This window comes from Patiria miniata, unplaced genomic scaffold (genome assembly GCF_015706575.1).
Source record: "Patiria miniata isolate m_02_andy unplaced genomic scaffold, ASM1570657v1 HiC_scaffold_1, whole genome shotgun sequence".
Lineage (NCBI taxonomy): Eukaryota > Metazoa > Echinodermata > Asteroidea > Valvatida > Asterinidae > Patiria > Patiria miniata.
In genome coordinates this window covers 18,781,666-18,796,532 of record NW_024037047.1, presented here as the reverse complement: position 1 = coordinate 18,796,532, position 14,867 = coordinate 18,781,666, and the positions used below count along the sequence as shown (strand labels likewise).

At 38.8% G+C, this 14,867-nt stretch overlaps 1 protein-coding gene across 1 annotated transcript; it reads right to left on the bottom strand.

Annotated features, from left to right (window-relative positions):
• Positions 1-4,054: 4,054 nt before the first annotated feature.
• On the bottom strand, positions 4,055-14,341 carry LOC119724591 (solute carrier family 45 member 3-like). Its single transcript, XM_038195704.1, has 4 exons — positions 14,135-14,341; positions 7,277-8,624; positions 6,268-6,533; positions 4,055-4,455 (listed from the first exon to the last, which is right to left on the bottom strand). Exons 2-4 carry the CDS (start codon positions 8,478-8,480, stop codon positions 4,240-4,242), a joined length of 1,686 nt encoding a protein of 561 aa, XP_038051632.1. The 5' UTR covers positions 8,481-8,624; positions 14,135-14,341; the 3' UTR covers positions 4,055-4,239.
• Between the last annotated feature and the right edge of the window lie 526 nt (positions 14,342-14,867).

Genomic DNA, 14,867 nt, shown 5'->3' with positions numbered 1-14,867 from the left:
AATATATTTGTATATATAAATATATTTGTATAATGAAACAAAAAAACCCATAAACTTAAAAAGAAAAACCTTAAAAGCCAAACAAGAAGATCTCTTAAATGTATAGACTGAATTGCTGTTTGTTTAAAAGTAACATACAACATTTGCTTTTTGCTGTAATTTTCAGAAATGGATGGATCTAGGGGTTAATATGGCAAATATTGTTACACTGACCCGTTTTGTGAAAAGCCAAGATAACAAATACTGTTCTTGTAGTCGGGTTCCCTGACCCTACTTCAGACCATGCAGCTATAGTTCAATGTTCAGACGAACCAGACTTATTTCAGCTATGTAATGATTCATCCATTATCATAAGTATAAACTTGACCATGCCTTGATTTAGCTTAGCAAGTTTTGATTGATTAGCGGTGGTTTTTTTGGCTAAGCAAATTTCAGTTGTGAAGCATTCTCAAACAATACAGGGTGGCCCTAGAAACCTTTACGCTTTTTCGGACGCACATTTCTCAAAATTGGCGAGACATGTTGAAATTGTTTTAAAATATTCCTATGCTACAAGATCTTGGTAATATTATGGTGAAAAACAGTGTTGAAAATAAAGCTCAAGTTAAGAAAAAGCGGCCATTTACTGTAAAATGGTCACAAAGTGGTTTGTCCACATACGTCTATGGAAGTCATGCACGTTTCATAGATCGGTACACGTTGGTCTATGCAGTCTTTGGCATACATTTGCAGTTCTTTTGTGCGCATAGTGCCACTGTATTGTGTTGACCATAATTATCTCATGGACTTGCGTGTGGACAAACTTGTGTTTGACCTTTTTTTTTAACCATCACCATGTCATAATTTAGGCTTTATTTTCAGCGCCGTTTTCACCATATACCTACTCTACAAGATCTTGGTGTTATATGGTGAAAACATCGTTGAGAATAAAGCCTCAATTAAGAAATGGCGGCCATTTACAGAAAATGGTCACAACACCAGTTTGTCCACATGCAAGTCGATGAGGCAAGCGTGTGGACAAACTGGTTATTGACCATTTTCTTTAAACCATCGCCATTTCTTAATTAAGGTTTTATTTTCAGCGCCGTTTTCACCATATACCACGAAGATGCTGTAGTTTAGGAATATCTTTAAAATTTGACTTAAAATTCCATGATCCATGATAAAATAAGCCGTCCCAATTTTTCATGCTTTATAAATTTAACTTTTTTTTGATTAATCCAGGACAAAAATTACTTTTTTTGTAATAAATCCCGCTGCATTACTAAAAAAAAAATCCTATCATTAATGTCATCATTACAATCCTCATTTCAGCCTCACATCATGATTCAAATTTACATCCAATTTTTGTTTTATGATTCTTTGTAAGTTCAAACCAAAGTAAAATGTGATTTAAATGTCACAAAAATTTGCTCCAATTGTTGTCCACATTTAAATCGCACTTTAAACAAAAACATCTTAAGTATATTAAACCCAAGTACAAAACTCACCAAAAAAAAGTGCCGAGTTGTTGGTAGATAAACTGAGTACGTTTGTTGTAATTAAGCACACCTTAGCAGAACGAGTTGCGTCTCTCTGTTAGACTGGTTTAGTCTTGAACATTTTTAACTATACATTGGCAGTGTGACAGTGCAGAACTGACCAAACTTTTCCCGAGTTCCATGGTCTAGGGTTCCAATCCCTCTGCAGCAATCCGATAATTTCATTTCAGACAATTCCTTAAAGGCATATAGAATCTTTTCGTTACCATTAATAACACCACTCAAAATCCAAAGCAGAATGTTCAAAACCTAACCAGTTGAAGTTTCAGCTCAGTGGATATTACACCTTTCGAAAAAGCACCGAAAAACCATGCACACCCTTTTGATCACGAAACACGATTTTGTCAATAGCACTCTATATTTCCCCCAAAAATCAGTCAATTGGTTGTTGGAATCACCTACATTCCTTAATTTCTTCTAAATGACAGCAAACCAGATGGAATAATTTTGATATAATAAGTACGTTCTTTACTCCAAGTACCTTTTTTGATTATAATTTGGTAGGTTACTTTTGGGGTATACACAAATGATCCTATATACCTTTAAAACACTAATAATAATAATACCTTGCCAAAAAATACTATAATGCAGCTGCTATGAACAGAAACTTACTAAGCCCATAAATTATTAGCTTAGCATATATATCAAATTAGGTTTTGCCCTTCACCGACGTTTTCCATCTTTTAATTAGCAAACATAGGGTACCAGCCAAACGGCAATGTAATGTATATTGACAGTGACTGGTTCTCTGACAATAGGTCTCGTTCAAATGACGTCATTTCCTACAGACCATCCACGTGCATCGGCATTTTGAGCGTCAACTTGCATAACGCGCATCGGCTGCATCGTTTTTCGAGCACATTTCGAGCAACAAGTGCACGTGTTTGGAATATTTTCAACACTGCGCAATGCGTGCTTGATTGCGTAAAATACGCAGTTGCAGTTCTCCTACAGAGATGGCCGTCATTGAGGGAGCCCTATTCGTGCAGTGTTAGATTCTGTGGGATTCAGGTAGTCAGGCTTAAAACCTACGAGGGCACATTAACCTCCACTTCACCCTGCTCCTAAAATCTGCCATAAAATTCTTTAAAAAATATAAGCTACATGTAAGTATATTTTTATATTACAGACTTTTTGAGTTGTCTATATTTAAAACTGCTTTATTTACACTTAAATTATATGGCCATTTACATTATGACTATACAGTGTATATCTAAATATATTTCAAACTAGCAAAAATAATCTACAAAATTGGCAGAAAATATAAAACACGAACAAAAGAATCTGTGGGATGTAAGAACAAAAATGACAAAACTTTGAACAAAAATAGAATTCCAAAATATAAGTACCACGTTTCTAATACTAAGTAAACAAGCCCTGAATAAATCCCTGTCACCTGATTGGCAGCTCGTTGATCACATGTCATTGAATTATGCGTCCTAATGCTTGGCGCGGCCGAATGGCAAAACAGAAGTTCTATTCCACGCTAAAAATAAATTCCATGGCACGGTCACACTTTGGCGCCTCTGACCAATCAGATGGCTCGGATTTCTTCAGGTGGGGTATAAAGCAAATAACGAATGTTTCACATTCGTGCAATGGAAAGAATTATTGAATTATTTGATGTTCCATTCTATTCCATCTGTCATCTCATGAAATTATTCTTACCATTGCAATCATAAACATTCATTATTTGCATGATGTTTTATTTCTTAATACCTTGGGAAACTCGGTCCACTCCAAGAAAGTACATTATTGCAGTTTTTTGACCTTGTTTTGTCCAATTTTGACAAGGGGGGGGACACTAATTTCAACCTTATTTTCTGCTAAACAGTATTGATATTTTATTATTATGCAAATGACTCGGGGTTTACTATGAGGTTCAAAGTATTCTCCACTTATCACTAAAAAATGACATGCAAACATTAAAATGTGGGTAGAGGGTTGAAAACTATGCAAAATATGACAGAAGACGACCTTGAAGTCATATGCAAATTCAAGGTCACCTTGAGGTCATATGCAAATTAGTAAGGTCGCTTGAAGCATACAATGGTACCTTTGACCTCAATAAACCACAAAATGACAAACCTATGTATGCTATATCCATAGAGCTATATTAATTACTAGAGCGCTAACTCATGTACAAAGTGATGCCTGATGGGCGCATCCATGTTTGTACACAAACCTATGGAGAAATAGAAACTGTGTACATATTTTGTACGTCTATTTGCATATCTGCGTTTGTATTCCATACCGGTGCGTCATCGAAGCCGATACGCCCAAAACCGAAACACACGATCAGCAAAAGAGCATGTCATTTTGCTTTAGGCAAACATCGCAACGTTTGCGCGTCCCTCCACTGCAGATGCTTTCCGCCGTGACGATTTTTGAACCGTCATGACGCGCCTAAGTTGTTTGCGTATATTCTACTTGCGCGTTGCATTTAGAGTACGCCTTTAAAATTCAATCCATCTATTTTGTTAGTGTTCTACAAACACGCACATAAATTCAAAATGTCTGCGCCCAGGACGGCTTCAAAGCTTCTCCGCGCACAAAAATGAAGAGTAAGCGCTCTAGTAATTTAATATAGCTCTATGGTATATCATAGGTCATCATGAGGTCATATGCAAATTACAACACATCACTTAACACATGTAGATTCTGTCACAGTATTGACAGGTTGATACTTTATAACCAATCAACATTTCAACTGTAGGACGTAGTAGCAACCCAGCAGACCGCACACACAACAGCAGAACATGTAAGATAGCGTGGTGCCCGTTATCTCCACTGCAATACCAAACAGGAAGGAAGACAGGACTTCAGACAGGACGTAGGCGCTGTCTAGCAGGGCCATATCGACGCCAATACCACGCTGCCGGGAATCTTGTATCTCTGTGTCGCTGTAGTACTTCTGAAAAAAGGAAAACAAAAATAGGGCTGTGCTGATTAACCGGATATCCAAATATTCGATCACCAGATATCTGAATAACATTTCACCAAAGAGAATATTTGAAAACTGTAAGTTGTCTGGAGGGGATGATGAAAACGTTGATGATTTAATTTTCTTCATACAAGTTAAACCATTTTATTGCTTGCCAAATGCCACATTTTTTTTTTTTGGCGAGCAGTCACTTCACATGCATGATTTGAGAGTTTGTGTGAGAAAGAGTAGCCAAAATTTGCATTTTAAAGCCGCTCAAATATCATCTAGTCAGCTGCCTCCAATAAATACATCGATGCATACATAATATTTTTACTTTTTTTTAACTTCAATTCAAAGTTTGCATATTCGGTTGAATCCAAGTGTAAAAAGTGGTGTGTCGGATTTGGAATACAAGAAACAATGCAAGGATAATATTTCAGAAATTGGCTGAAATGGTGGTACTACTTTCCACGCCTTCAATCTCTGTGACCGGGGTTTGAATCTCATTCAAGCCGGCCTGTGAATTAGGTTTTCAGTCCCTACCATACTTTACAGATTTCCCCCACATTATTATCTGGGATTTTCCTCCCACCTCTACAACTTAACGTTTCTTAATGTTTCTCTCTCTACATGTTTCTTCAGGCTTGCTACAATGTAGCAACTACATGTACACCCACATATGTTTGTGCTTTCCACTTAGTTTGTCTATTGTGCCCAGGTATATCTCTCGACGCCATCAGCCTTTGTCCCTTAATAAGGCTTAAATGCAGCATGACATAATCAGTCTTTTCTTACTCTAATTTCTGTTTCAATAGGTCTATTGATGCTCCGTATTCAAATGACGCAGTGGTCTTTTCGTAAGCAGTGATTTTCGTTGATTATGATATTTATTTTATAAAAATCTGAGTTTTTAGGAATAAGTGAGACCTATAGAAGTGAAGCCAGCAATGTCAATGCTCCCTTCCAGGTGATAAATAGGGAGCTATTTTTTTTCTATTCACAATTATTGATTTGCTCCTTATGCAATATGATTCACAGTCAATTTTCATGGCAAAAAAAAAGCAACGAATATTCCTTTTAAAAAAAATACAGCCCGGTTGATTATATGGTGAGTTTTATTGGAAACTTATTTTGAGTATATATTTACGAGATATAACTTTGGGAAAACTCATATGATAGACATTTAGGACATTTTATGCCACCGAAGCGCCAGAGTATGTTGGCAAAATGTCGCCAACATGCGAAGACTAGTGGATGCCTCACACTGCACATGTACAGCAAGTATAGCCCCTAAGTGAATTAAGTGACTATCACAGGCAGTAGGCTAGGAACATACGTGCACCATGGTCGCTATTGACAAATGCTTGGTTAGAAATATGTATTTGGGCAATTCCAAATACAAATGAGTGGAAGCGCAATGTTCGTGACAGAGCCAATTAACCATGATATCTAATTAATGATTCAGAGAAATGATCCCAAACTCCTAGCCAGTAATCTCCTTGACCTTTACCAGATGACGGATGCATAAGATTTGAAAAATACATTGTCAGATTTATTCATCAAACTCTTAAAAGCTCTGTCGCTGACATTCACACTGGAATGGCTCATTACTAACAATACACTGTACTGGGTAAGCCCAAGTCAGAATCAGTTGTTTAGCGGCTAAAGCTACGGTTCACATTGATGCTACAGTACATAGCCATAGCCTAGACAAATATGTTGATTTCAGAAAGAGCCTCTGTAAAATTCAATTAGCAGTTTTCTTGAAATGTGGTTGTGAAAAGGAATCCAAAAACAAACCTCTTGATTTTGGTGGTATGAAGACAGCAAAGTGAAAGGCAATGAGTTGGTTGTAGCCGACGCAAACCCAGTAAATGCAGCAAGGATTAATGTCAACGAGATATCCTCGACTACCAACATGAGTGCGGTCATGACGACAAAACTCAACATGCCGAAGAGGAACGTTGAGATGGTTCCGTAGGAGATGACGAGATGATTGAGAACAAAGGAGAACATGGCGGAGGTGATGCTCTGAAGAAGGAGACCCAGACTGGCCATTCGGATACCTGGAGTGCAAAGAACAAACAATCTCAAAATGTGAAACAATTGTATTATTGCAGAAGGCACCACTTCAAACATGACACAATCCTGATTGGTATAAATATTTTTTTAATTTGATTGAATTTGCATCAGGATGATGTAAATTTTTATATTGGGTTTTGCCCTTTGCCAACGTGTATACTCGGTGTTGTTTGAGGGCTTGCGAGAAAAAATTCACAAGCTTACTCAATGGGACTTGAACCCACGACCTCCTGCTTACTACAATACTTACTTGTGATTGACTTGTGATTGATTTGCGATTGACTTGCGATTGACTTGCATTTGACTTGTTGCATTTGACTTGTGATTGACTTGCCATTGACTTGCGATTGATTTGTGATTGACTTGTGATTTGACTTGTGATTGACTTGCCATTGACTTGCGATCGACTTGTGATTGACTTGTGACTGACTTGTGATTGACTTGTGATTGATTTGCGATTGACTTGCCATTGACTTGCGATTGATTTGTGATTGACTTGTGATTGACTTGCGTTTGACTTGTGATTTGATTTGCGATTGACTTCCGATTGACTTGCATTTGACCTGTGATTGATTTGTGATTGACTTGTGATTTGACATGTGATTGAGTTGTGATTGACTTGTGACTGACTTGTGATTGACTTACGATTGACTTGCCATTGACTTGCGATTGATTTGACTAAAACTCCTACCAGGTACATGTAAAGAGAAATTGAAGCTGTACCTACCGTTTTCATAAGACTGTCTTGGAAGAGAATTCAGAGGCGAGTCTGGATTGCCATGATACAGCGCCTCACCGACGTAATCAGTGAAGTACAACTTGAAGCCCATGACTGCCATACACGTCAGCAGATTGACGATACACAGCTTACGCAAGACAGCCGGCATCGTTCTTAAGCTATGGACGGTATCTGAGAGATACGTTTTGTAGGACTTGGGAACAATGAAATAAACACAGGTGCACACGCACGTTATGGGGATGTTGATGAACTGATACGCGATCTGTACGATCAAGTGTCTCCGACTGACTGAGTTGGGCATTCCGAGGGTCACTACGGTCGGAACGTTTATGGAGATGGAAGGTGGGTTAGTTGAGAGAACTATCGGTGGGATCTGATCATGGTGAGGTGAGTTGTTACTTAGACTTAGGCTGGTGGGAACAGATCCAGTTGTTTTACCGTTCTGTTTAGGATGCGTTGGAGCTTGGTTTCCAGTTGTAGGTGTTTGGGTGGATATTTTAGGCTGAAGATCGCGAGTTGTTACTGGTGGATCGTGGGCGAACAGCAGCGTGGGTAACGCCGATATGAGCAGAAGGAAAAGTAGAATAGCAAAGATCATGTGTTCCTTTCCACCAAGGACAGCAAATAAATCTGTCTTGTTCCAATCTATACATAGCACCACGTAGCCGCAGCAAGATCCCAAACTTAGCATGAAGTTAAATACAGAGTACGCTTTGTTGAGTTGGACTTCGGATTTGCATTGATCGGACATGATCAATTCGACTGGTAGGAGAGAGATCTGCGAGCCGAAATCAAGGAGGATGACAGAGAAGGAGATGATGGCAAGTCCGGTGAACCTTCCTGGGAGAAAGTTGCCTAGCTTCAGTCCCAGATCCATCCCATTTGGGAGCAAGACTAGTGAGATGCTGATACAAATTGTCACGATTAGGATAAACGGTCTGCGACGGCCGTACCTACTCGTACACTGATCACTAGCCGTTCCAAGGCACGGCAAGACTATAAGAGCAAAGAACGGTCCGAGCGCCATGACGATACTCATCATCGTCTCGGAGAAGCCCGTCTCCAACAACAACGGAGGCAGATAACTGAAGGATGCCGAGGAGCACAACTCAATGCCAAAGGTGTATAAATTCAGGATGACCAGATAGAAATATGAGGAATGGGCTGGGTGGGTCTCCGTGGCCATCTTCATGTTGGCAATAATGTTGGCGCTCAGTTTCTCAAGATGACTTTAGATCTTGAGTTTCGGCTCATCGGCGGTGCTCGTCTTGTTTGTGAGTTGTTGTGGAGAGGTGTATCACGGGAGAAACCCACAAGCCAGGATAACTGGCAGGATCTGAAAGAAAAATAAAATATTGATAACAATTAAACTACATCAACTGGAGAAACAATGAACTTCTCTCCGATTCTTACCATGACTGTAGGAAAATCCAGGGAAAATTTAATCTTGAATGAAGAAAGATTAACTTAGTGATAAGATTAACCAGTTCACATCGAATGAGATGCATACACGCAAAGGTTTTGCAGTATTTGGAACGGATGACGAATAAACACGCAACAAGCGAGGCTGGAAATATTGTCTGCGACCCACTCACAGCGAGCGAGGCCTGAAATATCAGAATGTGCTACCCGCAGATGACAGCCTGAACCCGTCTGGCATCGAGGTTCGTGAAAAACAATCCCACGCCTGGGACCAGTCAATATCAAAATAATCCCGGCGCGAAGTGGTTAATGACGATATTTCCTGTGAGCATAGATTTACACAATGTAGAAAGCCTTAAAGCTTATGTGCATTTCTGAACAGAATTTAGGAAAAACATCTCAACTCACCAGAACATTTACAGGTGAAAATTTTACACATTCACGCAAGTCAAAATTTCAGAGTATTTTACCAAACAAAAATTTGTGTGGAACAACACCTGGTGAAGTTGTATGGGTGATGTTAAAATGACACCAAGCCTCACTCGTGTCAATTAATAAATAGACAAGGATGAAAAAACGAAACACAGATCGCTCACATAGATGACAACTATTTGCTCAACAACACCTGTCATTTAACTGTATGCAAATAACAAAAGAATTGGTCACGCCTGAGATGCAGATAATTAACGTGAAGACTTTGCCAGCAGCTGTTTTTGTAAAAAAAAACGATTTGGTGATTTTATTTTCAAATGGGGGTGCTAGATCTTTAAAAAGTCAAAATTTAAAGTTTATTTTCATTCAAAAATTTGGCAGAATGCAAATTATACGGCCTTAAGCAACCTGTGATTTTTAGAAACACCTGAACACCTGTTACAAAATTAGTATGACTTTGTTTTAATAATTAAATTAACATTCCCTTGGAAGTAACAGGACTACAAAGATTGTACCTTTTCAGTCAGATATTAACACCCTAACCCGCTAGTACTTCCTCAGGACTACCCTGCTAAATCCAACAGAGTCCAACCGGACTTTCCTGTTCAATCCACTGTGCCTCATTTTCAGTTGTCTGCTGAATCCAACGGAGTCCAACAATGCGTTATAATGCGGTTCAGTTGCCTGCTGAATCCAACATTTTGCATGAGGAATGTACACAAGGGTTAACTGCTCAATCCAACAGGCTCCATCGGGTATGTGACATAGTTGGATCCTGTTGGATTCAGCGGGGTTAGGGTTAAGAGACAAGTTGCTCAAATTTTGGCATATTTAAATTTAATCAACATTCCAAAGAATGACTGACACAAACATTATCCACCCCAGAAACATTACTGATATCTGGAATTGAAGCGCACGCTGTTTTATTTTGCTTTGAATTTGAACACCCCTAGCATTATTCTGATGAATACTTTGACTCTTTGTGCAATTTGTATGTAGTTACATGCAGGGAGGGGGTAATATGTTTTGTTATAACTTTTTTAGTGTTTAGTCTACTTGGTTTTGAACTTAAATTCCTTGATTGTATAAAAGTGCAATTCACGAATTAGGATGATTTTTGTGGGGGTGATATTCATTGTTTTTGCAGTGCTTTACTCCGTTTGTGTTAAATTGTGCCTGGAGAACTACTCGATATTTATTAACTTAACTTTTTAGTGATCCTGCAGGGGTGCAATTTTTTTCCTATCTCAATTATTTGTCCATCTTTTTACCTTAGTTGTAGTTACTTGTTTTTAATACATGTATACGTGTACATATATTTTTTTTCCTGCGAAACAATAAATGAAAATGAAATGAGACTGTATTTGTAAAAGGTAAAACTTTCCAAAACCGTCAAACTTTGAAACTTGGCATTCAAAAAGTGGCTGCACAAAATAAACCACACATACACCCCTCTATACAAAAATGATGCCAAATTGTTTTTAAAATTCAACCAGACGTTTTAGCCAGACATGTCAGCATGGTGCCATGCAGTTTATTCACCAATCAATAACGCGCAATTCAAAACACCTGTCTGTAAAACGCCACAAAGTCTTTTTTTAATTTCCCCCCCGCTTTGGCAGACGAGTTAGCCTTTTTAATCAATTTCCCATATTCTCATCAACATGTGTACACAATGTGTTTAGTTGAGTGGATAAATACCACATGTTCGTGAGCGGCATTTTATTTGCACTGCCGCACCACATGTTGCACGGTCTTCAACCAGTGTCAACAGACCGAACTCGAACTGAACAAGCAAATACTTCACATAGAACTCATGCCATTGGTTGCCACGTACTTACACTAACAAACCAACATGTAGGCCTACAGGTCTCTATGGACAAGTTTAGGAGCTTATAAATGTTAAGGGCGTGCACTTACATGTAATTAAACACTTAAACTCCCAACCCACACGTACCCTGTGCCTACGATAAAGTTACCAACTCTGCACAATTTTAGAAAAAAAACCCCATAATTTCTAACAGTCAGAACAGATTATTTGAATATTTCCCAAGTTAAAAGTTACAATGGATGTTTTCAAATTCAGGAAAAGATTGACATTCCCTGAATTCTGATCCAAGCCATATTGTTTTAAAATTATTAGTTTAATGTGTTTGGAGTGTGTTATGTTGCAGAAAACTTTTCTGTTAAAATAATTGTACCGCTGAATTGAAATAAACATAACTGCCACGAACTCTGTACTTGAGACAGCATTGTTGTTGGCAGAATACTAGACCTTTTGGGTGCAGTATAAGTTATAACAGATTTGCGTAGACAATGTTAGACCTACATGTACATGTTTACCTTGCAATTGACATAACCCATATCTAGTGATTACAAACGTGCAAGAAGTATTTAGACAAATATCACAAGCATTTTTGTAAGAAAATCTTTGTTGGGCATGTCAAGTACTCTCACCATGGGGACAAGTTGGTCTATGTTTGACTGTACAGTACTCCACAGAAATGCTTACGAGAGATAAAAAAAATAGGAACAAGAAACTAGAAGAACCATGCAGGCTCATGTACCAAACAAACCTGAGACTGTAAAGTTTGTGAATTTGAATTTTTTTCTGATCATGACTTTAATAGTAGATCTTATCTTCAAGCAAACTTGTATCCTTGATTTTGATTGGTCGATCCATGGCAACGACAGTGTGATATGAGGCTGTACTGCACGGTCCATATCGCACCCTGCGTATTGCGCTGTTCCAAGATGCGAGCGACATTCCAGCTGCATGCGCTAAACCGCTAAAAGGTTCGTGTAAAGTGATGGTCCAACTTTACTACGCGTCAAGTTTGCTTGAAGATCAATTCGTTATCACGCTCGTGCTTGTGGAACACGGAAAATGTAGTGCGTACGTGTCCCACATACCACTCGGCCTTTGGTCTCGTGGTATGTGGGACACAGACGCACTACATTATTCAGTGTTCCACTTGCGCTCGCGGGATAACTAATAATGTAGGCCTAATTTTTTTTAGGGCAAGCAGTGCATTACGATTTCAAGGGTTACATCGATTATGTTCAGCAGTCATGTGTGTTCTTTGTTATGTGTAAATGGTCCGTGATTCACACATTTCAATTCCAGCAGAATCTTTGTCAATGGCAAAACAAAATGCGTAGGCTTAATTTAAATAAATAGATTGGGGCGAAGTGACGTCATCCGATGAAAACATCTTTTCATTTGCTCACCAGTTTTCATTGGTTGACATGCATTATCATTTGGCACTCCAGACTCAAGAACCATTGAGGTTCAAGAAAATGGGTCTTGCAGCTACATGTAGATTAGCCTAAATTCCCGGACATCCGTGCCCACCTAACACATACATTGTACTTTGGTGATTGTTATCTTTAGGACCCTGTTCCTATATAAGGTTAAGACCCACCCAAACAGCTGACTAAATGACACTCAAAGTGACATTCTGATATTTCTAGACACATCTGATCAGTTGGCACTGACACCTTCTTGAACATCAGCAGGTTTAATTTTGTGGAAACAGGGCAGGGCTTTGATACATGTATATGAGGAAAGTTATGAGGTAAAAGACGACAACCAGAAACATGCTCAAAAACCAAGACTGCGACAGTACTGAACACAATGGAAGCTCGACGCTGATTGGCTGATAAAATAAAAGACTTTTTTATTTTTTTTATCAGCCAATCAGCATTGGGCTTTCATGAAGACGGTGACAACCAGAAAACACACTCAATGACAGCGACAGTGGCGAACACAATGAAAGCTCAATGCTGATTTGCTGATAAAAAAAAAATATTTTAAAATTTTGTTTATCAGCCAATCAGCATCAGGCTTTCATTGTGTCATGACAGGGACAAGCACTAGCACAAAGCATACCATACCGCTTCGTGCATGTTGTGAGAACTACAACTCGCACGTCTCAAGTCTCTGAGTCTGACCATGGAGGAATGTTCCTTCCTCCATGATCTGACTGAATAAAAAGTAGGAAAGTTACATTTTCTTTGAAAGTGCATTTCAAAATTAAAACAAACATGATTATAATCTGAAGGAATAAGACTGCTTTAGCCTGCACAAGTCAGTTGTGAAAGGAACTTGTAAAAAATAGAGGTGTCCAAACAAGTAACAACATTAAAGGGAAGATACAACATTTGCAAACATCACAAAACAAAATGATCAAATTATCATGAAATACCTTACTGGATTGTTAGGGAATAACAGTCTAAAGCATCCTGTAAAATCGTGGCTCCTGGTGTGCTATCATTCTCAAGAAAAATGGTATTTTTCCAACGCTGATCGGCCGACCAGCGTTGGAACAAAACTGCCTTTTTTCAAAACCTGCTTCTAATTTTTCATAATTAGTTATTCATTGTTTTCTTTGCAATTGATTTCACACCTGTGAAGGGGTACAAGCCTGCTAGACTGATTCTCTGACTTTACAATTCCCAAAAAAGTCTATAAATTGCTCTGTTTCATCTTAAGTGGGGTCGGGGAACCAGACTACAAGAACATGATTGGTTTTCTTGGTTTTTCCAACATCTACAAGCCCAAAACATGAAACAAGTCATTTTAACAATATTTGCTATAACATACTAATCCTCCCAACCCATTTATTTCTGAAAATTGCAGCAAAAGCAAATGTTGTACATTCCCTTCATGCCCTTTAATAATAACTGAATAACGACCAGAATTTTGACAAAGATTCTATTCGCGAAACTTTCATTGACAATGACATTACTCATTAGGCCGTCTAATTTTGTTTGATATGTTCAATTCAGAATCAATCAATCCACTCAGCATGCAGTTTTATGAATTTTATGTTGTCATGTTAAAGAGCACAAGAGGTCTAATCATGCGTCAACAAAGTACACACGGATGACTGCACACGTGTACATATGCATTCTGGCAAATACACGAATTTGTTGCAAGCGCAGCAATGACTTGTCTTATGTTCGAACTTCGATAAAACTTGAACTTACCTCACTCCGAGGCTTCTTAATCCAGTCAACATCTCCCCAGATTCCCCTCTATTCACAGAATTCAAACATATTCAGTCGTGATTTCCTGAAACATCTATGATTGATAGTATGAGCAAAACCGAAACTGTGTATCAAAAACTCCCAAAAGACACTGCACCGCACAGACCACACAGTCTAAGCCATTGCGATTGCAAGAGTGTTGAACTTTCGGGCCCGATTGCCATTTGACACCGACTGAGAACCAAAACCGGAAGTACGATTATTGTGTTATTGGGTCGCGTCCTCATTATTACTAGGCTATGGCTTTCGATAACACAGTGTCTATGGAAGCGGCTGAAGTCACTTCCCATAAGCCGCTGTGTTATGGCCGGTCGCAGCCAGCTGTTATTAGGACACGGCTAATTGAAATCGGCGTCTATCACCGAACAGGCATACATTCGTGATTGGACGTCTTGTGTTATTGGACACGTAGACCGGTAGCAGGATGTGCGGTAAATCAAGAAAACACTAAGAAAAACATCAAGAAATTGGTCTCATTATTTTGCAGTTTAATTGGTTCGGAACGATTGGTTTTGATGGAACTGATATCTTTAGGCAAATTTAATTTGATCTCCTGGAATTTTTTTTGGGGAGTGACGCAGTCATCATGAAATGAGGGACAACTACTTAGCACATGGGGGCAGGGAAGGGGGGGGGGAGACGGGGGAAGGGGCTGTCCTTTAACTTTTTCAGC

Coding starts and splice junctions, on each gene's coding strand:
- LOC119724591 (XM_038195704.1), bottom strand. CDS start 8,480: ATGAAGATGGCCACGGAGACCCACCCAGCCCATTCCTCATATTTCTAT. Junction 6,534..7,276: donor AAGACAGTCTTATGAAAACG/GTAGGTACAGCT, acceptor TTTGCACTCCAG/GTATCCGAATGGCCAGTCTG. Junction 4,456..6,267: donor CATACCACCAAAATCAAGAG/GTTTGTTTTTGG, acceptor TCCTTTTTTCAG/AAGTACTACAGCGACACAGA.